Here is a 24,318-nt window from a genome sequence, read left to right as displayed (position 1 = left end):
TATCCACCCTTTATTAGTGGAACTCTTTTTCGTTTACCTTTAACCTTTGTTAATGGATAGCAACATGTCTTCCGGAACCAACAGTAGCTTTTCTCGTATCCTAAGTAGAGAGCAAAATGGAGTCATTCAACCGATACTTACAGGTAATCGTTATCATTTTTTCGTAAAATAACTAATTCATGACATTTATGATAGGATTTCAGACTTGTTGCCTGAGGAACGAAGTCTTATTTGCGATAATTAAAAGCGCGCACCTTGCATATTTCAGTTTCATTTTCACCTTGTGTTTGTAATACGAAAACAAGTTTACACTGGTATGCCATTACAGAAAATCGATATGAATTTCACAATCAGCTTCATAACGATGGCTTGACTTATGCATGATTATTGATGCAAATGGTGTTTAATCAATTTTGATAAGTGAAGTGGGAATAAATCAAAACTTGTCCGTATATTGTTTTTTCCATGTATTTCATATTACAAAATGAAAGTGAAATGCTACTACTGGTTTCCTTCAATTTTCTGAAAATTTCTTCTTCTTATGAATTTTTTGAAAGTCGATAAAAATAAATTATAATTAAATAATTTAATTTTTCTACCATCTTTATGGAAATTTGAGCTGTTGTGTTAGAGTAAAAAAACCCAGAAGATATTGTAGAAGAACAGGGAAAATACACATTCCTGTCGAGTGCCCCGACCAAATACCCAGAGGTCTCAGAATTACAATGAATCCTACATAGATAGTCTGGATGGTATATAGCTCAATAGCAACAGAATTATCTATAAGTGGATGGATTTCTAGGAATGGCAATTTAATTTACATTTAAAAGATGTATTTGGGACAAAGGAAACTGGTTATGCAAAATATAACAGGAGTAAAAAGGTTTAGGGTTGTTGGAAATTTTACTATGAATACTGCTAATTCTATGTGAGTTATATACATGCCCTAATGGCTAATAAAGATAACCTACTGTCCTTATATTCTTTTTGAAGTGTAGTGTTTGTCGATAAGTATTAATTATTTAAAGATGCTCCACCGCCGACAGAGCGTAAATGATATTCATCATTTGAACAATAATTGGCGTTTAATCGTGTATATATATGCCTAATTAGCACAAAAAATGACATAAAATAATTTCGCCTTTGGTGCATGCACAATCAGTACTTCCTTCCATATAGGATATAGTGCCACGGAATTTTTCCGGGATGCAATTAATTATTTTTCATATTTTTGTTAACTTGAAGTAAAATCAGAAGCTCAAACTTTTCAATGGTGGTAATGGTGTAAAAGAAGTAACTTTTGTAACTGAAGAAAAATACTAAATCGTCTGTTCCTGTTTTTGATAGTGAAAAAAACAAACATTTGTCAGCGGTGGAGCATCTTTAAAGAATAAATAAAAATGATGATAAATAAAACAAACCAACCAACAATTACTAAACATAAAAGTATCAGTTTGGAAATTTACCTGCAAATAGGGGATAAATTGTGGCCATACATTTTCAATTGGGAATGCATAATCGGGATTCCCTATATCGAACCCCAAATACATTTCAGATCATATAGGCCCTGTGTCGTTTACATGTTTCAGTTTGTTTTAATAACTTAAAAGTTGTTTCAGCTGCTGAACCTGTTACACAAGTTGTTGACTTAATTTATATTTGTTAGAAGATATAATGTCAAATTTATCTCAATAATAAAACAGAAAGAGATTTTCTTCAATTTATGATGCCATATATCTCTATTTTGATTTCTGATGTGCTATATATCTCTATTTTGATTTCTGATGCCATATATCTCTATTTTGATTTCTGATGCGCTATATATCTCTATTTTGATTTCTGATGCCATATATTTCTATTTTGATTTCTGATGCCATATATCTCTATTTTGATTTCTGATGCCATATATCTCTATATTGATTTCTGATGCGCTATATATCTCTATTTTGATTTCTGATGCCATATATCTCTATTTTGATTTCTGATGTGCTATATATCTCTATTTTGATTTCTGATGCGCTATATATCTCTATTTTGATTTCTGATGCCATATATTTCTATATTGATTTCTGATGCCATATATCTCTATTTTGATTTCTGATGCCATATATCTCTATTTTGATTTCTGATGCGCTATATATCTCTATTTTGATTTCTGATGCCATATATCTCTATTTTGATATCTGATGTGCTATATATCTCTATTTTGATTTCTGATGCCATATATCTCTATTTTGATTTCTGATGCCATGTATCTCTATTTTGATTTCTGATGCGCTATATATCTCTATTTTGATTTCTGATGCGCTATATATCTCTATTTTGATTTCTGATTCGCTATGTATCTTTATTTTGATTTCTGATGCCATATCTCTATTTGGAAGTTACATTGACAGTATTAGTAATATTACACATCTGACATGCATAAAGATGGGTAAATGTAATGAATAATTAGTGTATTATGTAGTAAAAAAGAGTTACATTTTTAAAATTGCATGGAACACCTAGGGTGTTTTGAAAATTGAAATGTCAAGGCAACCCTAAATAATGGTACCTATAAACCTTAACAAAATTTTTGCACAAAGTATATATATATTAGCCAATATGCAAAGAGCATCTTATCTAATAAAGTTAAGATCTTGAAAAGAGAGAGTCTGCTAGGTGTGTAGGTGATTGAAATTTAAATGTTGAAATGATAATTATAAGAATTTATTTTTGTTATTCCTTAGAATTTTATAAAGAATGACAATGAGATGTTCCTTCTATGTTTGCAGACCTTTACCAGATTACCATGGCATATGCCTACTGGAAGAGCGGCAAGAAGGATGACAGGGCCGTCTTTGATCTCTATTTCCGTAAGAACCCATTTAAAGGGGAGTTTACTGTGTTTGCTGGTCTGGAGGAATGTATCAAATTTCTACAGAAGTTCTGTTTCACAGAAAGTGGTAAGTTTATATTTATTTGACTGGTTAGTTACCATCATATTTAGCGAGTTCATCATTTTTGGCGAGTTTTAGTTTATACTTAAGTAGAGCGTCATTTATATAAAGGAATATTAGGTATCCCAATTAAATTAGCTGCAATTTGAAGGGATTAGGTTGGAAGGACATTATTCACACGTGGACATTTTCGCCAAGTGGAAACTTACTCTAACTATGCAGAGACCCTGTGCGTCAAATTGTGTTTATATATATATATTTAAAAAAACGATTTCTACAAGTTTGAAGGTGTTTTTATTGCTATATAACAATGGCATGAAATGTTGACATATGCAAATTGCGTAAACTAAGCACTCACAGAAAAATTCATGTTTACAGTAATAAAACTTAAAGTTCCTTGGGGAACAGTATAGTATCAATGTGGGTAAAGCAATAAACAGCATTGTTCTGCATGAACGTCATGTATGGAATATTATACCACTTGATATATATACAACATAAAAAAAAGTATTGACTGAACGGTTGACAGTGGTCATTGTCTAACATACGGGTATATGATATAGTGATAATGGGTAGAGATTGATTTTTCCTTTTGCAACATCATTATTCCTAGCTGGAGAGCTATGAAAATTCTATGAATTGGAGATATCAACTTTATTTGTATGTGTACTAACTGTGGATATATTGATATTAGTGTTTTTAATTGAAGGGATTTGGAAGCCAGTAACTGTGAAGCACCTGCTAGTTTGTTTAATATTGTAATAATTGGTCCAGCTGTCACATGAGAAATTGATCTATTTGTATATTAAATGTTGATATATCTATGCATATATTTGTATATCATTTAGGGCATGCTTGGACCAACAGTTTGACTGTTATAGACTGTTAGATGGTTTTCTAGAAATCATTAAACAGATTAAGCAGTGTTTGCGCTTACACCATCCCCACATCCTTAAGCTTTTAAGCATAGAAAATCAAATTTACCTCACTTTTTTTCGGAAAATTATTCAAATTATAGAGGGAGCCCTTTTAATCTGAAAATGACCTCATTGAGAGAAGTCCCAGTGCAAATGCAGATGCATTTTTTCATACTCCGTTATGTGATTTCAGTCATGATTTGTGATATTATGATATTATGTCCTTCAAGCAAAGTATGTTGGGGGGGGGATTGTTTTGCTCACAATTCTTACTTCTTCACACTTTCTTCTGTCACGAAAGTTTACAGAACTTTTCGAAGAAACTATTAGGTATATCGTCATGAAACTTGTTTTAGGGCTATGGTTTCGTTCCCCATAGTTTTATTGAAGTCAGGCTTCTGTATTCAGAATATGCACCCAGGACCTTGACGAGAATTACAATATACCGTATTCGACCCTATAAGTGTCCCTCCCTATTTTTGAGGCCTTGATTTCAATTGCCCAGGCATAAATAAAGACCAAAAAGTGTAATATGACAATCAATGCTTAAATACTGATATACACACCATCACAATATCCCCTTACTCTCACTCTAAAGTGTCAACCGGCACACCATTTGTCTGACTCCCCTTATGGGCAACAGCTACCCTTGGTTTTATATTGGTTTGTTCTCTCTGTTTCCTCCTTGTTTACCTTAATGTTAGTTTTAATGCCGCTAGTCTGGGTATGGGCATCTTGACCAGCCACCTTCACTATTTTAGGTGTGTCCTGAGTAGTGTGTACTGTACGTGTTGTAGCTATATATAGTGCATTGTCATATACTAGTATATTATAATTATGTAAATATTCCACAGAAGGAAGGAATGATGTAAAGATCATGATTCAAAAATCATATCAGACATTGAATGATGCATAGCAACTTCCTAGATTAATTAACTACTTCCTGAAATAAATGCCTGTAGAAATATCATGGAATTATATGTGTAATCATACATTGTGTAATGTTCATTGCTTATTTTGAATCAAATTTTTAGGTCATCTGACCCGAAGGGTCAGGATGACCTATAGTCATCATGTTTCGTCCGTCGTCGTGCGCCGTGCGCCGTCCGCCGTGCGCCGTCCGCCGTGCGCCGTCCGCCGTGCGTTAACTTTTCACATTTTGAACTTCTTCTCAAGTTTGACCAGTGGGATTGAGCTGAAACTTACTGAAATGATCCTGAGATGGTCCCGACAAAGTGTTGTTATTTTTCGGGTCGATCCGAAATCCAAGATGGCCGCCACAGCCGCCATCTTGAAAACACATTTTAAACTTCTTCTCAAGTTCTACCAGTGCGATTTGGCTGAAACTTGCATGAAATGATCCTGACATGGTCCCGACAAAGTGTTGTTATTTTTCGGGACGATCCGAAATCCAAGATGGCCGCCACAGGCGCCATCTTGAAAACACAATTTTGAACTTCTTCTCAAGTTCTACCGGTGCGATTTGGCTGAAACTTGCATGAAATGATCCTGACATGGTCCCGACAAAGTGTTGTTATTTTTCGGGTCGATCCGAAATCCAAGATGGCCGCCACAGCCGCCATCTTGAAAACACATTTTAAACTTCTTCTCAAGTTCTACCGGTGCGATTTGGCTGAAACTTGCATGAAATGATCCTGACATGGTCCCGACAAAGTGTTGTTATTTTTCGGGTCGATCCGAAATCCAAGATGGCCGCCACAGGCGCCATCTTGAAAACACATTTTGAACTTCTTCTCAAGTTCTACCGGTGCGATTTGGCTGAAACTTGCATGAAATGATCCTGACATGGTCCCGACAAAGTGTTGTTATTTTTCGGGTCGATCCGAAATCCAAGATGGCCGCCACAGCCGCCATCTTGAAAACACATTTTAAACTTCTTCTCAAGTTCTACCGGTGCGATTTGGCTGAAACTTGCATGAAATGATCCTGACATGGTCCCGACAAAGTGTTGTTATTATTCGGATCATCCGAAATCCAAGATGGCCGCCACAGGCGCCATCTTGAAAACACATTTTGAACTTTCTCAAGTTCTACCAGTGCGATTTCGCTGAAACTTGCATGAAATGATCCTGACATGGTCCCGACAAAGTCTTGTTATTTTTCGGGTCGATCCGAAATCCAAGATGGCCGCCACAGCCGCCATCTTGAAAACACATTTTGAACTTCTTCTCAAGTTCTACCAGTGCGATTTGGCTGAAACTTGCATGAAATGATCCTGACATGGTCCCGACAAAGTGTTGTTATTTTTTGGGTCGATCTGAAATCCAAGATGGCCGCCACAGTCTCCATCTTGAAAACACATTTTGAACTTCTTCTCAAGTTCTACCGGTGCAATTTCGCTGAAACTTGCATGAAATGATCCTGACATGGTCCAGACAAAGTGTTGTTATTTTTCGGGTCAATCCGAAATCCAAGATGGCCGTCACAGCCGCCATCTTGAAAACACATTTTGAACTTATTCTCAAGTTCTACCGAAGGGATTTGGCTGAAACTTGCATGAAATGATCCTGACATGGTCCAGACAAAGTATTGTTACATCTCTGGTTGATCCCAAATCGAAGATGACAACCATGACACTATGTATAATTAAGTTCCTATATTTAAAGGCCCTTGGGCCTCTTGTTTGAAATAAAATTTGTTGAAAGAAATTGAAAATGATCCTGACATGATCCTGACAAAGTGACACCATATATAATTAATTTTACTATTGTCAAGGTAGTCAGATGACCGTTAAGGCCCTTTGGGCCTCTTGTATAATATAGCATCATTATACTTCAAGTTATATGTGACATATTTTTCATTCTCACCATTATTGTGAGAATTACAGTATTTTCAATGCTAACGTTTCAATTTTACGAATAAATATAAGAGATGAAAATGATTTTTGGCAGTACTGCCAAAAATCATTATATTAACATCTGTAGTGAAGTGAAATGACTTCAAACGGTTGGACCATGAAGCAAAATCGTGATCTACAATTTCATTTAACATTTTAATAGCGTTATTAGTCATTGTAAAGTGATTTCTGCAGGTAAAATTCCATATAAACTTACATAAGGTATAAAAACAACAGTTTTAAAAGTCAATAATTTCTGTGTTGCGACTAACGTTTATCACACATCTGAAGTCATTTGAATGATTTTCACAGCTTTATTCATCAAATTTTATGGTTTTCAATAGATAAGTGAAGAAAAAATAACATGTCAAAATCTTTGCCCAGTTACGGCACATATAACTTTAATACTGTTCTTAGATTTTGGTCTCCGATTTGGCTACACTCGGTACTGTATACATGAAGGGGTTGAAAGGGATGCCAAACAATGCCAATGTTTTCATATCTTTTAAAAAAAGGTAGTCCCCCTGGTGACAAAATTAAAGCTTCAGATTGGTCAAAATTTAATTGAGATTTTGTTCGAAAAAAAATGAAAAATAGTCATTACTACATAGTGTTTAGGAGGGATAGCAAACACAATGGGAACATTTTATTTTGTTATAATTCGTTGACATGGTAACAGAATGAAAGTCACTGGTTGGTCAGAATTTAGATGATTAGCTAGATAAAAAATGAAAATTAGTACATAGGGTTTGAGGGATACTGTTCTGAGGACACTGGGCGAGTTGGGGTTCCATGGAGTTAGGTTTCACCTCTCAGAAGTCAACTCGCCCAAAGGTGATGTGCTGAAGTCTGTGACATCAAGCAGTGATCACAACATAGCATGACGTCATTCTATTATTGATGACATTGACAAATAATGACATGGCACTGAGAAATAAGTAGTTTGGCCAAAGTTCACTGTGTCAACCCATCAGATTGCATACAGAGTTTATACCACGTGTGGTATAAACAATTTGTTAATCAGTAGCTGCATCGTTTATTTGATACCCTGACAGTTGAATAACACCGCCTATTGTGCTAGAAATACATAATAACTTATCTATTACAGATATAAACTACCTGCGATCAGTCCTGCCCAGTAACATAGAATCAGAGTTCTATGACTATCTACAACAGATCTCCACCAAAGATGTACAACTGTACGCCATCGATGAGGGGACGGTGGTGTTCCCTAAGGTGCCCCTTCTCACGGTTGAGGGACCTCTCCCTATCGTACAATTGATGGAGACACCCCTCCTGAACCTCGTAAACTATGCCAGTTTGGTGGCCACGAACGGTATGCGGTTCCGCCTCGCAGCTGGTCCAGAGAAGATCTTGTTGGAGTTTGGGTTAAGGAGAGCACAGGGACCTGACGGCGCCCTGTCAGCTTCTCGGTACTGTTACCTCGGAGGTGAGGCTGTTAAAACAAAACTGTTGGAAGTTTTCCTTTGATAGAAATTTTAAAAGTCTAATTACTATAATATTTATCAGCAATTTTAAGGATCAAACCTTTGCTTGACAGGCATGTTCCTTCAGTGAAAGATTAAAAACTCAAAATTTCATGTACATGTACATTGTTATTTTTTTTTTCATAAAATTTATAAGTTTGTTCCATCTTTACAAAATGTTCTCTATGGTATATAGATTTAGAAAAAAAATATTACATATCTAACTTCAAATTCACGGAACTTTTCATAACTTTCATTAAATGTAACATCTTCCACATATTTTTTTGCTTCTTTATACTATTATAACTCAATCACCCCTGAAATTTCATGTTGGACTGATCTAGTCTTTTGAGTCTAAATGTGTCTTCAGGGATGAATTAGTTAAATGATAGGAATGTGCATTAATTGAAATTGAATTATGTTTTTGAAGGATTTGACGGTACCAGTAACGTCCTAGCTGGGAAGCTGTATGGGATTCCAGTCCGTGGTACACATGCCCACGCCTTTGTTACATCTTACACAGATCTCCTAACCATCGGGGAGGAGGTGGGTCGTTAATTTTCAGTTATAATTAGATTGACTCATTAGTAAAGAGATCTTCTGATGTTCAGTTTTTCTGGACTCCTTGTGTTTTTAACACACAGTAATTTTTGAGGCCTGTGCGTTTTGAATCGGGCCAGCCCTAATGAAATGTTTGTTTCCTCTTTACAAACCCATACAGTGTTGGGTAGCTATAAGATAGGTAATTTTTTTGTTGGTTAGACATATTTTGGTATGGAAAATGCCAATAAAATATTTTGCATAGGTGGTGTTTTGGTGGGTAGTTCAGAATTTGACTTCGAATCCACAGAATTACCCTGTAAATGTAATGTCTTGTTCAATTGTTTTAGACTCTAATGAGGAAGGGAACTGAGGAACCAGTCAAATTTCTCCCCATCTGTAAAAAGTGGCAAAAAAAGCTTACATCCATTCTAGGTAGGTGCAAGCAAAAGAGATATTGAAAGACCTAATATAGAAAAAATGTCATTAATCATTTGTTGGGATATTTTTTTAATTGATTTAAATGAAGGATTTGAATTCTGTTGGAAATTTCATTACACTCCTACTAAAATAAGATGAACGAGAAAGATGTAGGTTAACTGACAGCACTGTTTGTATTAGATAGTATTATACAATTGATCCATATTAAAGTCAATATCTCAAAGTTGGACTATCATAAAATTTTGAATAATCATGATCATGTAATGAGTAATCCAGTTTAATGTAAATGAACGTATTTTGAAAACATTGGCAAGGATAAACTAAACATTTTGAATAAAAGAGGGTTTTCAAGTAAGATGTGCTAGAGTTATTAAAGTTTATTGCGATTTGAAATAATTTAAGACACCTTGATGTCTAACTACCGTATTTGTTGGTTACCAGATTTCCTTGACGACCAGGTGATAGATGGAGAGTTAGCAGCCTTCATATCATACGCCTCGGCTTTCCCCGACGGCTTCTTGGCGCTCATCGACACTTACGACGTTATCAAGTAGGTCAACTTAAAAGCAATATCACTTTTGATTGCTACTTTTTTAAGATAGAAAGAATTTGTTCAGTCCTGTTTCATGTTTTTAAAACTTACCTGAACTGAAACTGTTGAAGATTGGAATTATAGCTTATTGAAATTGTGAGAGTTTATATTTAGTATGTCTATTAATTTAAAAGTTTTGACGACAGTGGTGAAAGTCCTATGAAGATTTGCTAAAGCAGGCCTCAAAGAAGCACTTGGGAATGACTAGCCAAGTGGCGAGTGACCTCTAAATTTTACTCGCCAAATGTTGTCAAGCGAAATTTATAAGTTTCATATATTGATTTGATGTGTTAAGAGCTTTATTGAGACACCTTACACTGTTGAGCAAGCAGATACACATGTACAAGTATTAAAAACATGAAAAACATAATTTTGTGTTGGTCAAAACTCTTTTTATTCAACAACTGCAATGTCCCACTAAACAGCCTCTGTACTTCAGCTTCCTTTTTGTTTTAAACCATTTTTCAATCTGTTTACATTTCTATATACGGTAATATAAGTAATTTATATATAAATGTATAGTAATTATCAATATATCTCAAATTTATTCAGTTACTAACTCATATCTCGCCGATTAGGGTTATAATATTTGATTTTAAATTGAATAAATTGGGCCTAATACCTCAGGCAGTCATGTACAAGCTTCCAAGAGTCCGTTTTTCGTTGCATATGTCTACCAGCGGCTTGGAATTTAGTTCTGGCTTGACGATTCTATATATGTTTGCATTGACGAACTTCATGTGCACATCTTGCAATGTTTTTTAATCACATTGTTTGCGTTGTTTGAAAGTTGTGTCCAACTGTACTTTCGTTTGAACTTGAAGCGATAACATTATCATGAATATCTTACTGTCTTTCTGTGTCACACAAGCGTCTGTCTCTTTCGTAACAATCAGTAGTTGGACACAAAGTCTGTTTTGCCGGCCATTGATTAATTAATAATCTGTTCACACATCTTTCAAAACATTGTACCTTCGTCATGTCTTAGCCACAACATTCGTTCAGCTATGTCAAATCGTTTGCTTCCTGTCGATGTATTGGCTTCAGTCCTTTTTTTCACATGAATCCCGAGTCAAATCTGCAATTGTTCTCTGTTTGTTTTGACGTTTTAAAGCCAAAACAAGTCAAGGGGATTTGCCTTGTCCTTTTTGTCGCCATATTGCTACTGATACACGAGGTAGGGTCATCAAGACGCTTTACAGCAGGCAGTGATTATGCTTTTAAGCACTTTTCTGACACAGATTAGATATGTACATGTGTTACTACTAAAAGAACCGAACACATAAAATAAATCCGGAAATATTAAGGAATTTTTTACTCGCCGTTTGGCGATATATCATTAATTTTAACTCGCCTTTGGGAATATTTACTCGCATATTATTTCTCTCAACTTTGAGGCCTGTAAAGTGAAGACCATCAAATCTTATTTTCTTAAAAGTCATCTTAAAAGTGAATGTCAATGATTAGAGTGTTGTAAAGATTTGACATGATGGTATTCCTGTTATAGGTCTGGACTGCCTAATTTCTGTACAGTGGCCCTAGCCCTCCATGAGTTGGGGTACGAGCCCCGTGGAGTGAGACTGGACAGTGGAGATCTCTCATACCTCTCTAACTATGTCAGGTCTCGCTTTAAAAAGGTTGCTGATGGGTGAGTTTAAAGTTCAGCTCTGTGATTTTGATAGCCCTGTCATAATATTGGGGTGGTTCATATGATGATACCAATGTTTGTCCCATCCTAATGTATTTTGTTTTGATCAAACTTTGGTAGATGGAGGCTGATGTTTGATATTTTACAGAAAATTAAGGTTTTTTTTCATCTACCATGAAATATTTTATCCTAACCTAAGTCAAACAGTTATATGGACTGAATTCTTTCAAATTTTCCTTGTACAAAAGTCATATTATTTTACAAAATTCAAAGTATTCTCTTTTTTCTCTCTCCAGTTTAAAACTGCCCTGGTTTGGAAAGTTGACCATCGTGGCCAGTAACGACATCAATGAGGACACGATTCACTCGCTCAACCAACAGGTGCCCATTTATATCATCATTTGATGTTAGAGACCATATTCTACCTAGTGCGTGTTCTATTCCTTTAAGGCCACAAGTTTCTTGAATTGAAATCTTCATCAACCACAGACTGAAAATATGAAAACATCATTATGATATTTTCTATATTTTACTTCTTTTGCGAATCAATTTCTGACTTAAGTTGTACGATAGCTTTGTGACAGGCCTCCTATTGTCCCATTATTGGCATGAAGCATTATTACATATGCCGACTTGTAAACCATGATCAAATGATTTTGACCAAATTGACTCAATGAAATATCACGATTGCTGTTATATGTTTAAACAGGGACATGAGATTGACAGTTTTGGAATTGGAACTCATCTGGTGACATGTCAGAAACAGCCAGCACTAGGCGGAGTCTATAAGGTAGGGAGACATTCCTCCTTGGATGTCCTAAAGGGAGGGTGTACATGTTGGATGGGAGGGGGGGACTTCTTCTTTAAGGAAACAAAGAAAGGACAAAATAAGGAAACTTTTTTCAAACAAGTAGTTTTATTGTGGATTCAAAATTATCAAATATAATGGCTAATTGTTAAGTTTTATGTGATAGCTTCATGGTATTAAAAGATGATGTCTGAAATGTTTACCACAAAACAAAATTGTTAGGTTAAATTAGAAATGCAAGTAAACTCCTTTAAAATTGCTGGTAAACTCCTTTGATATTGCTGGTAAACTCCTTTAAAATTGCTGGTAAACTCCTTTAAAAATTGCTGTTAAACTCCGGTAAACTCCTTTAAAATTGCTGGTAAATTCCTTTAAAATTGCTGGTAAACTCCTTTAAAAATTGCTGTTAAACTCCGGTAAACTCCTTTAAAATTGCTGGTAAACTCCTTTAAAATTGCTTGTAAACTCCTTTGAGACTAACTTGTTAAAAATCTGTCCAGCTGGTGGAGGTTAACCAGAGGCCGAGGATCAAACTTAGTGAGGATGTGGAGAAAGTCACCATTCCAGGACGCAAGATAGCCTACCGACTGTACGGAGCCGACGGCAACGCTCTCGTTGATCTGATGTTACAACCAAATGAACCACCCCCAGCACTGAACACCAGGATTCTATGTCGCCATCCATTCCAGGTAAAGTAATATATCAAAGTGTTACTGTCAAACTTGTCTTAGCGACACCTCTGTACATAGAGTATATGTTAATTAGACAACCTTTGTAAAGTCCAAAATGAATGACCTTGAGCCTCTGTCAGGATCTCAGAGGTCAAATGTTTCAGAAGAGTTCCTGGTGTATAATCTTTTAATTTTTTAATCAAAGAAAAGATGAGAATTTTCAGTCCATTTGATTCTTTTGTATTGATCCAAAGATTCCCAACCCCATTACTTTAACCATGTGTCAATAGTCAGATGTTAAGACCCATCGGCCTCTTGTTTTATTTTCAACTGGCGTTTCATAGCATCTAAATTTATTTGCAGCTGAGCAATATAGAAGTTAGATAAAAGCTGTTTGCTGGATTTAAAACACAATTATAAAGTAAAGTTAATTTATTATCATTTTACAGGAGTCCAAACGAGCCTATGTTTGTCCAGCCAAAATGGAACAACTACATAAACTGTATTGGGACAATGGACAGGTATTTCATCTTTCATTTGCTGGGATTCTTTTTAGGTCACCTGAGACGAAGTCTCAAGTGACCTATTCTAATCGCCTTTTGTCCGTCGTCGTGCGTCGTGCGTCGTGCGTCGTATGTCTGTAAACAATTTACATTTTCGACTTCTTCTCCAAAACTGCTGGATCAATTTCAATGAAATTTTGCACAAACCTTCTAAGGTATAAGGCCAATCAAAATTGTGAATTATATGGTCCCCACCCCCCAGGGGGCTGTGGGAGGGGCCAAAAGGGGTAAAATTGAGTAAAATTTCAAAAATCTTCTTCTCTACTCACAGATGTGGTAGAATCAAATACTTTTCATAGATAGAAAGGTCTTAAGGTCCTTTACAAAAATTGTGAATTATATGACCCTGGGGTCTCTAGTTTCCCCCTGGGGAGGGGGTTAATTTTACTGTAGTTTATATTGGGAAAACACATTTTTGCGCATTATTTGGTCATTTGTAATAGGAAATGAGTCAAATGTTGTCAGAATTATCAGTATGAGAAGGCCATTTAATCCTATTAACAAATTTTCAATGACTGACCCCCAGGGGCCTTAGGGGCGGGGTCAAAATGGGTCAAATAGGCTAAAACTTCAAAAATCTTCTTCTGAAATTCTGGAAATGGTAGAATCAAATACTTTTCATAAATAGAAAGGTCTTAAGGTCCTTTACAAAAATTGTGAATTATATGACCCTGGGGTCTCACGTTTCCCCCCTGGGGAGGGGGTCAAGTTTACTATAGTTTATATAGGGAAAACACATTTATGAGCATGTTTTGCTCAATTTTCATTGGAAACGAGTCAAACTTGGTTAGAATTATTAGCCTGAGATAGCATTTTAATATCATATCCACATTGGTCCTGGCCGACCCCCTGGGGGCAGAGGGGCGGGGCTAAAAAAAGGGTCAAATAGGCTAAAACTTCAAAAATCTTCTTCTGAAATTCTGGAAATGGTAGAATCAAATACTTTTCATAAATAGAAAGGTCTTAAGGTCCTTTACAAAAATTGTGAATTATATGACCCTGGGGTCTCACGTTTCCCCCTGGGGAGGGGGTCAAGTTTACTATAGTTTATATAGGGAAAACACATTTATGAGCATTTTTTGCTCAATTTTCATTGGAAACGAGTCAAACTTGGTTAGAATTATTAGCCTGAGATAGCATTTTAATATCATATCCATATTGGTCCAGGCCGACCCCCTGGGGGCAGAGGGGCGGGGCCAAAAAAGGTCAAATAGGCTAAAACTTCAAAAATATTCTTTTAAAATTCTGGAAATGGTATAATCAAATACACTTTATAGATGAAAAGGTCTTAAAGTTTGTTTATAAAAATTGTAAATTATATGACCCTGGGGTGTCCTGTTTCCCCTTGGGGAGGGGGTCAAGTTTACTATAGTTTATATAGGAAAAACACATTAATGAACATTTTTTGCTCAATTTTCATAGGAAATGAGTCAAACTTGGTTAGAATTATTAGCCTGAGATAGCATTTTAATATCATATCCACTTTGGTCCTGGCCGACCTCCTGGGGGCAGAGGGGCGGGGCTAAAAAGGGGTAAAAATGATTAAAATTTCAAAAAATACCTCTAAGTTCACAGGTTTGATGGAAGCAAATACTCTTCATAGTCTAAAAAGTCAAATTTATAAATCACTGACCAACTTCAAGGCCCAGCATATGGTGTTTATATGTCTTTAATTTGTTTCGTTATTTGTTTCATTATAAATTCTAACTCAGGTGACCGTTAAGGCCCATGGGCCTCTTGTTTGTCATTCTATTAGCGTTAAAATATGAGATAAAATGACCTGAACTTATCGGAAAAAAATAATTATCCCTGCCATTGCAGTGATTTTCTTACTTAATAATTTTAGGGGCCTGTACCTTTTGAATTAGGATAACACATTACATTTCATCTTACTTGAACCATGTTTTGCAAAAATCTTTTTTATTTGGGAAAATACTTACCTAGTTATACATGAAATTGGTAAAAATACAGCAAAATTTCTCTAGGGGAAGGAGAAGTTATATGATAAATTGTTTAGTTGTATTCTATTTTCGAATTATATACTGAGTACGTATATTTCAGCTGGTACGATCCCTACCCACATTGACAGAACTGAGATCCAAAGCTTTGGCATCTCTGAACAGCATGAGACAGGACCACAAAAGAGCACTCAACCCAACACCATATAAGGTACACACTAGGGTAACAGGGAACTCTGACACGGTGTAACAGGAAGTTTTCCTAGAGTTGAAACTAGAAACTTTTGTTGTATTTGTGGTTACTACATGGAAACACAGATACAAAAACAATATATAAATGCTATACAGTAAAACATGGTTATAACGAACCTCTGGGGACCAACAAAATTACCTCATTATAGACATAGTTTGTTATACATTTATTAGACATCTTAAAGGAACGGACGGGGAATAAAACTTACCACGTTGTAAGCATGAATTTATTGTAAATGTTATAAACATGTTTTAGTGTTACAGTAGTAGTATTGTTACAGAGGTAAACTGGTAATATTGAAAAATAATAGCTAGGACAAATATATCATATTTCCAATTTTAAATTAAGCTTGAAAAAAAATATAATCATGATTGTATATACATGTAATCAAATTTTTGGTGTAATACCATGCCATCTTGTCATCAAAGTTCAGTTTCTGTAAAACTTAATTATGATGCAGTATCGAAAAACTTTGCGAGACATCAACATCAATCTGATCAAAATTAATTACTACATGGCTTTTACTACATACTTGGTGGAACAGCTGGTTTTAATCAGACTGCATCAATATATTGGTACAATTTGGATATATGAAATAATCGTATATTTTATTTCAATCATTATTATCATGGCAGATATCATGTAATTAAAGTCAAGTCATGAAACTATGAATAACAAGTCCTCTTATCATAGAAACTATTTATATCCCGAATGAATTTTGTATCAGCCTGAGAAATCGTTAAAAAAATTTCAGGTTTCTGTAAGTGCTGACTTGTACCGTTTTCTACACGACCTGTGGTTGGAGAACGCACCAATCGGAGAGCTGTCGTAAAGGGACATAACTCTGAAGAAGGAAAAGACATATTTGGACCACCAGTAAAATTATGTTGTCACAGCTTTTACTAGACTAGAGAAAATATGATGAAATATAAAAATAAAAGAGTGGACTCACTAAATGTAGGAATTCATTTAAAAAAGTTATTAGAATTTATTTTTAAATTTTATTAACTCTGATGATTTGGACAGAATTCATTTGAATGAAAAATATGCTATTAATTAAGTGGGTGTTAGTAATTTCAAGTTTTATCTTTGAAAAGAGAAAAATACAGAAATGGGCCACTCAAAATTATTGTTTCAACAGCTTATTGAAAGCTGTCATTGCAGAGTAGGAGTCTTTAGAAGATTTTAGAATTAAGTCAAAGAAATTTAAGCCAAATATGAATTGCAAGTAATGCATTTACACATTTTGACTGTTATTTAAAGTTGTGAAACGCCAAAGAAGTATAGAATGTGACCTTAAGGTAAAAAGAGGTTGTGACACTGTTGTTGGTTTAGAAGTTTTTAATTTCATCGATTAATTGATGTTGATTGAAGACCTTGTACAAATAATAGTTTTATGAAATTTGCTTATGAGACAGCATTTGTAGCAGTTTCTATTTAAAAGAAACTAGCATTTGTTGAAACTGAGACTTTGGAAATCAAATTAAAATAATTAAAATTCAAATAAGAATACTTTTCAATATTGAATAAATATCAAATTTCTCAAAATGTGGATGTCATATTTACAAAGCCTACTATGATGATGGTTAATACTAGGCTCTTGGGTAAAACATATAATTTTTTGTCCCAAATTTTGAATTGTTCAGGTGTTCAATTTACATTTAGAAATTGAATCAATTGACTTTGATTCTTAAACAAATTGTTATAGTGTATGTATGTAAACAGGTTTGAGCTTGCTGCATTCCTTTAGGTGTACATCCCTGCTTGATTACTTTTTAGGTGTTTGTATGATTTAATATTGATAGCATCAAAGAAAATGTACAGCAGGGTACAAACAATTCTTTTGTTAAACATAAAAATATTTCGAATTGAATTTTACCGCATGGTATAAAAATGATTTTCAGAAGAGTTTTTCTTAATTAAACAAATTTTAAAAAAGATCAGTTAGTTCTTCCTTTAATTGATTTGCCAATTCCATCAACGATGGTGAAAATGCAAGTTATTTCAAACAGAAGAAAGGTAAAGTAAAAAAAAAATCTTCTATACAAAAAAATGATCGTAATTAGTAAAGTGATAGAAAATACTATTTTGTTACTGCATTTATCATCTTCTATGTAAGATTTCTTTTTTTATTTCATCAAATTGTATGACCATAACCATGAAGCATACACATTTAATAGACTTTTGTATCTGTTCAATTTTGAACCAAAAATACGTTTTCAACCAGGTGATATTAGCTTTAGTTATTCTTGAATATGACAGTTTGTTTTTATGAGAATATATCTATTTTATGTGGTATTTTTATGATTAAATATCGGTACCGAAACTCCTACAAATTAATATAAAAAATAGTTTTGCTTTCTATTAATTTCTTTTCTGGTTCATATAAAAAATACAGACAAAGTATTACATGATCAATGTTTAATTTATTTTCATAAAATTACAGCAAAATATTTACAACATTCCATCCTGAAGAGTTTATATATGATCGTTAAATAATAAGATTTATTAATTAAAAGGTTAATGTATGTATTTATTGACAAAATCACGATTATATGTTGATAATTAGGTAAAATGTGCCATATGCACTTGTGACCAAGAAGAAAATACCGGTAAACCATTGTATCAATCTAATTCAAATTAAGTCCGGTCCACTACGATGATCTAATTAAGATACATTCCAATACAAGAGCTAACAACTCTCCATGGAGTCACCCCAACGTGACCCCTTGCTGTTAGCCAATCAGCGTATCATTTACAAAATCTTCGGTGTGGTTGATATATTCAGAAGTATAAACAGCTAACAGTATGTCCAGAGATGTACCAATTCCAGGCTAGGGGTCATGCTGAGGTGATCCCGACTATTAGATCTTGTATTGGAGCGTAATGTAGAGCATCGTAGTGGAGCGGAATTACAAGTCTAATTTTAATTAGAATGACCATTGTATATAATTTATTATTTTGTTTTATATCCAGATATTCTACAATATCCAAAATTGTACACCAGACTGCATAGCGGTCCATTGTTTTTAAATCTTAAAATTTGAGTTAAAAATCTTTGTTATCACTTATTCAAGGAATGTTATTTGTTCCTCCTCACATATACATGCAATACTGTAAAACATCTTATCTTCACACCTTAATATTGTGTTTTCATGCCCAACAACATTTCCATGGCGATTTAAGTTCATGATTTACAGGTAAAATGCTTAACTGTACTTGTAGTTGAATCTTTTTGGCGGCAGTTTATTTTCGAGAAATCTTATCTCCTGCGAAAAATGAGATAATAATTCGCATGCCAATAAAATTGGTATACAATATGGTTTGTTTGATTCATTAATAGCTGGCTATGTTATAATTCTGTGTGTTCAAAAAAGTTTTATGTTTTTAAGGACTGAAAATGTGTTCATGCAATACTCACGGTTGTTCAAGGTTGGCAATGTGTTGTAGTGTTCCTGGAACTAGAGATACCGAATTTGATCCAATGAGCACTCCTGTCCGTTTTGGAGACCTGACGTTCACTTGCCTTGGATTTAAATCTTTACTGCATGTCAACTGAAGATATTGATACCTTTCTTTATTTCATTTCCCTTGTGGATTATTTAGTGCAATAATTTTGTCACAGATATAAATTTGGTCCTATGACCAATTTTCGGTTTTTGAAGACCTACAGGTGTGATTATTGGGCCGAATTTGATCATCCTAGTGTATTTTATGCACTTGATTTTTTTTTTTTTTTTAATTCAACGATTCTGATATACTCAGAATTTATCTTAGAACCCATCTGTTGATTTTAATCTTTGATGAAGTATAAATTTACATTGAGGAATATGCATTTACAGTAAATTTTAAAAAGCTAAAACTCAATTTGAAAGATAATACATTCATTAAATTGCGAGCAAAAGAGAAAAAAACAACTTTTATTAATTCAATTTCCATTATTTCCATTTGATGGTACAAAATTATAGTGATTGATGCTGATAATTATAGTTTTTCCAAAAATATGTTCTACCTCATAAGGAGAGTTTGCAAAACATTAGGGACCAGATAGCAGTAACTATGTAAGTGGATTCTGTTAAATGTTTTGACTCGCATTTATAATTAAATCAAAATACTGTTAGTATGAAGGTTCATTTCATATTAAAAAAAAAGGATCATATTCTGTCTTTGCATATTGTAGAGTTATGTCTCTTTCAGAAAGGTATCGATTGTGGCATCATTATTATGTTGCCAAAAAAGATGTAGTTCTGATAAATATATGATACTTTGCTTACAAAAACATGACCAAACAATCTATACCTTACCATAAGGGCAGATAACTGCATATGATATAGAAATTTTAATGAAGAATATTAGCCGACTGGTTAGGGTGACCCAGATTGACGAAAAATCATTAGTTTCCACCAATAGATTGTGAGTATGAAACCCTCGTTGACAGCTGCTAGGTAATGGTAAATGATCTTCATGTAAAGCTATATCTCTACTAGAAATAAGGTGACTTTACATTCATTAACACGGTATTTAACATGGCATTTTTGAAGTGCAACAAGTTTAAGCAAACACTATTCATTTGCATTTAGAAATAGTTAAATACAATATGTATAACAATTTTAAGGTTTTAATCTACAAAATTGTACCCTGCCAATCAAAATGTCGAAGGTCTTTAATCTGATGTTGACTTTGTTGAGAAAATAGTTACATTATTATTGAAAATAGCATGACATCCATTTATCTTTAGTTCCTTAAAATTGTATGATGTGATACACATTATAATGACTGCAAATATTGCATCTGTTGAAGTTTTAATGAGTGTTTTTCTGATTGTTTTGATTGTATAATGAAGGCCATTTGTTCTGTAATTGCATATTGCAGAGATATCTGCCCTTGTTGGTAGCCCTTGCTCGAGATGTGAACGTAGTTCTGTTGGGTTTTTTTCTTCGGAGAAAACAGTCTCATTCAACCTGATGCTTGATACTTCACTTTTTCAGTGGAAAAACAAGCACAGCTGACAAGAATTTGGTTGAACGAGATTAGAGAAAATTACTTCAATTTTCACACAAACGACGCTGACAGTAAAATACAAGCAAGAGCAGATAACTCTGTAATATAATATGAGATAATATATATAAACTGTAATATTTTGAAAAAAATGATTGTTTAACTGATGTAATTAAAGGCGGCCATTTAATTGTTAAGATTATGTAATTTGTAGCCCCATAATGTAATTTTAATCAAGATTAATTGGTGTAATTGAAGATCGTATATTGTTTAAATTGTGTAATTGACAGCTTTTATAAATTTTATCAAGATTATATAGGAGTTTCGATATACATAAACAATTCACTGTCGATTAGTTCACTTTCCAGTGATTGTCACAAACATTACATCAAAATATGATGTCACAAAGTGGGTCTAATTGACGGTAAATTCTACTTTACCCACATGGTTTTGGTATCTTGAAATTGACATATTGGTGGCCCTATGTTGTTTAGATCCCTGTTGTTTAGACCACTGTTGTTTAGATTGACGGCCCTGTACTATAGGGTACCAGACACCGTGTGATGAGTGTTGTTTCATGTTGTTTGATAACCGACGATACTGCTGACGTTGTTGTTGTTGTGCAATACCTCCCTCCTTAGTGTGAAGATTGCCTTTTATTGTTAATGTTTATTGAATCCATTTCTCTCACGACAAGTTTCCCTTACTTGTAGTATTTAGCCTGAATACAATCTCTGTTTACATCAGTGTTATTTGATTGTATCTAGTTAAACTCTCATACTCTGAATGCTGTTTTGAAAAATACGCAAAAACACCAGTTAATTACTTAAATTGCAATAACTAGCTTGATTCGTTAATCGATTGTTCATGAATATCCCATTAGAGTTGATATAGATACAGAAGTATGCCATTAAAAGTATATAAATATGTCATAAAGTGTATAGCAGTATGCCAAATTATGTCATTATTTCGAGTAAAGGTATAACAGAATGCCATAAAAGGTCAATAAGTAATAGAAGTACATTTGTACTGTATGCCATTACATGCCATTAAAGATAGAGAGGTACATGTATGCCATTGAATTATAAAATTATGTCATTAACTTATAAAATTATGCCTTAAGATATAGTATTATGCCATAAAATAAAACTATTGAAGGTTCAATGTATTACAAGAAAAATACCATTGAAGGTATGAAATAGTGTCGTTTAAGAAAACCATTAAATGTCAATAAACTTATTACTATTACCGCTATTTCTATTATTAAAGATATTAAAGCATTTCATTAAACGTCAATAAAGGTATAAAGTATGTCATTAAATAAAGTAATTGAAATATGCCATTAAATGCCATAACAGAATCCTGCCTGTTAAATAGCTAGTCAGTAGAGGACATTGTTACCAGCCATAAATAGATCTCGTACATGTATAACACATTTATAACATATTTATCAGTACTTGACTTCAATATCTGTAATAGTCTTTCATTATCTGTATTATGGGACAAGGAAGTAATTCCAACCGTGTGGACAAAACAAAATTGTCAAATTCTCGAGGCGATCTGCCCCTTTATCAAGACAAACAAAATGAACAGGATTACATAATAGGATACGAACAGTAATGCGGGATAAAGTAGACAAATATTAAACTATACAGCACAATGGAGCGCAATTTACTCTTCATCAGTGGCAGCCGAAGGCCGGATCTACAAAAATGTATCCATGCTGTTCGGCAGAACGCTAAAATATCTATATTATCTATATTAGAAACTCTATTAGAGTCCAATGTTCCATATAAAGAGCCATGTAAGTGAGCATCAATCTATCCACATGAACGAACAGAAGACCTAGTAGACAAGGTCTTTTTTACTTTTGGTGCGAACTGTTGTGATTTTACCTGAATCCTTCTAAGATTTTAAAACAAGAACTTTGTTACATGTATGAAGATAATGTTTTTACTTTTGGCAGAAAACGAAAAGGTAAATAAGGCCTAGTGTGTTTTTATCAAGTTTCATATTTTTGATGATCAATTAATTTCTGAAAAATGGAATCTTAGTCATCCTATTTTAAACTTTATAAAAAGTCTTATTTTACATTAAAAGGAACTATTATTATGTATTATTTTGTATATTTTAGAGTTATCTGCCCTTTGTGAGAAGGCGTTGATTGTGACACTGTGTTTGTGTGAAAGTATTTCATTTTTACATACGAAACAATCACAGCATCATTCACACAAAAAAATGACATCACTATCGAAACCTACTCGCAAGGGAAGATAACTCAGTTATATTGCAAAATCATGCAACATGAAATAAAACAGTCACCAGATTTCAACTCAATATTGGCACTTGTGTTGGAAATCTTCTCAGAAGACCTTCAAACTGATAGATGGAACAGCTTGCAGAACCGTATGACTTACACATTGAATGAACACGAGTTATAATCTGAAAGTATTAGAGAACAAATCAAGTTAGGCTGTGGTAATTTCTGGAAGCCTATAGAGACATCATTTGGCACATTAAGCGACATTAAAATACCTGTAGATAGTAATACAGTAAGAATATGTGTACAAATAACTGGAGATTACAGACCTGGTCAATATTTAATCTGTTTATAATCAAATTAAATAAACAGAATTTGTCCTGAGAGCACCGTGACAACCGCACTGCCGAGGTTGCTCGAACTCTTTGTAAAATTTTTATCTTGTTATTTCATCTTTGTATATTACAGAGGTATCTGCTCTTAAAATCGGTTTAAATTTCCTTGCTTTTAGGTTTGACAAAAAACTAAAACTTGAGGAGCAATTATTGAATATTACACCCTTAGGGTTGACAGGAGAAATCATTTTCAAGCAAAAGACAAATCGGTGAATGGTAGGAGAATACAATTAAAATATGAATTCAAGAGTTTTTACGCAACAATTACATTGGTCTCTAAAAGTTATGATGTTAAGTGCACTCACAAACACTTGACACATTCTATAATTACTCACAAGGGCAGATAACTCTGTAATACAGACATCCATGAGAGGACACTTCTGTGTCCCGTTAGTCAGATTCCTCGGTGTTATGATAGTAGACAACTATGTCTGTGTGATATTATTTTTCTAAAGTTTAAAAAATCTTTATTGCAAAATAAAGCATTATATATCTAGTATTATCTTGCACTTGTTTTTATTTTCTAATTAATTAGATCGCCTGAACCAAAGGCTCATCATGACATCCCTATATGGTAAACCAAATTCCTTCCTCAGCTACTGAATTCTGTGATTTCCATAACAAATAACTTTGCAAAGATTTATTAAAGTGATTTTAAAATCCGAATTGAAATAAATTTACCTTTTAAAGATGCTTCACTGCCAACAGTGCATAAACAATACTCATCATTTTAACAATAATTGGTGTTGAATTTTGTGTATATATGTCTATTAAATTAACACAGAAATTAATATAATATACACTGTAATTAATTTGCTTTTGGTGTATGCGCAATCAATACTTCATTCCATATAGCTACGGAATTTTTTGGAGATGCAATTAATTATATAGCTACGGATTAATATTTTTGTCTTGATGTAAAATTAAAAGCTCAAACTTTACAAAAGTGGTAATGGTGTTAAGTAAGCAACTTTTGTAAGTGAAGAAAAAA

At 33.9% G+C, this 24,318-nt stretch overlaps 1 protein-coding gene across 1 annotated transcript; it reads left to right on the top strand.

Moving 5' to 3' along the window:
• Positions 1-33: 33 nt before the first annotated feature.
• LOC138309468 (nicotinate phosphoribosyltransferase-like) lies at positions 34-23,824 on the top strand. Its single transcript, XM_069250668.1, has 13 exons — positions 34-143; positions 2,775-2,945; positions 7,822-8,163; positions 8,631-8,746; positions 9,091-9,175; positions 9,623-9,731; positions 11,281-11,421; positions 11,718-11,802; positions 12,131-12,211; positions 12,730-12,918; positions 13,350-13,421; positions 15,525-15,632; positions 16,429-23,824. The coding sequence occupies exons 1-13, from the start codon at positions 53-55 to the stop codon at positions 16,504-16,506; spliced, it is 1,668 nt and encodes a 555-aa protein (XP_069106769.1). The 5' UTR covers positions 34-52; the 3' UTR covers positions 16,507-23,824.
• The last annotated feature ends 494 nt before the right edge of the window (positions 23,825-24,318 follow it).

This window comes from Argopecten irradians, chromosome 15, assembly GCF_041381155.1.
Source record: "Argopecten irradians isolate NY chromosome 15, Ai_NY, whole genome shotgun sequence".
Taxonomy (NCBI): Eukaryota; Metazoa; Mollusca; class Bivalvia; order Pectinida; family Pectinidae; genus Argopecten; species Argopecten irradians.
This window is presented reverse-complemented; position numbering and strand designations above follow the sequence as displayed.

Excerpts from the sequence above, each read along its gene's own strand:
- LOC138309468 (XM_069250668.1), top strand. The coding sequence starts at position 53 with ATGGATAGCAACATGTCTTCCGGAACCAACAGTAGCTTTTCTCGTATC. Across the intron at positions 11,803-12,130 it reads TTCACTCGCTCAACCAACAG|GGACATGAGATTGACAGTTT; the intron begins GTGCCCATTTAT and ends ATGTTTAAACAG. Across the intron at positions 12,212-12,729 it reads CACTAGGCGGAGTCTATAAG|CTGGTGGAGGTTAACCAGAG; the intron begins GTAGGGAGACAT and ends AAATCTGTCCAG.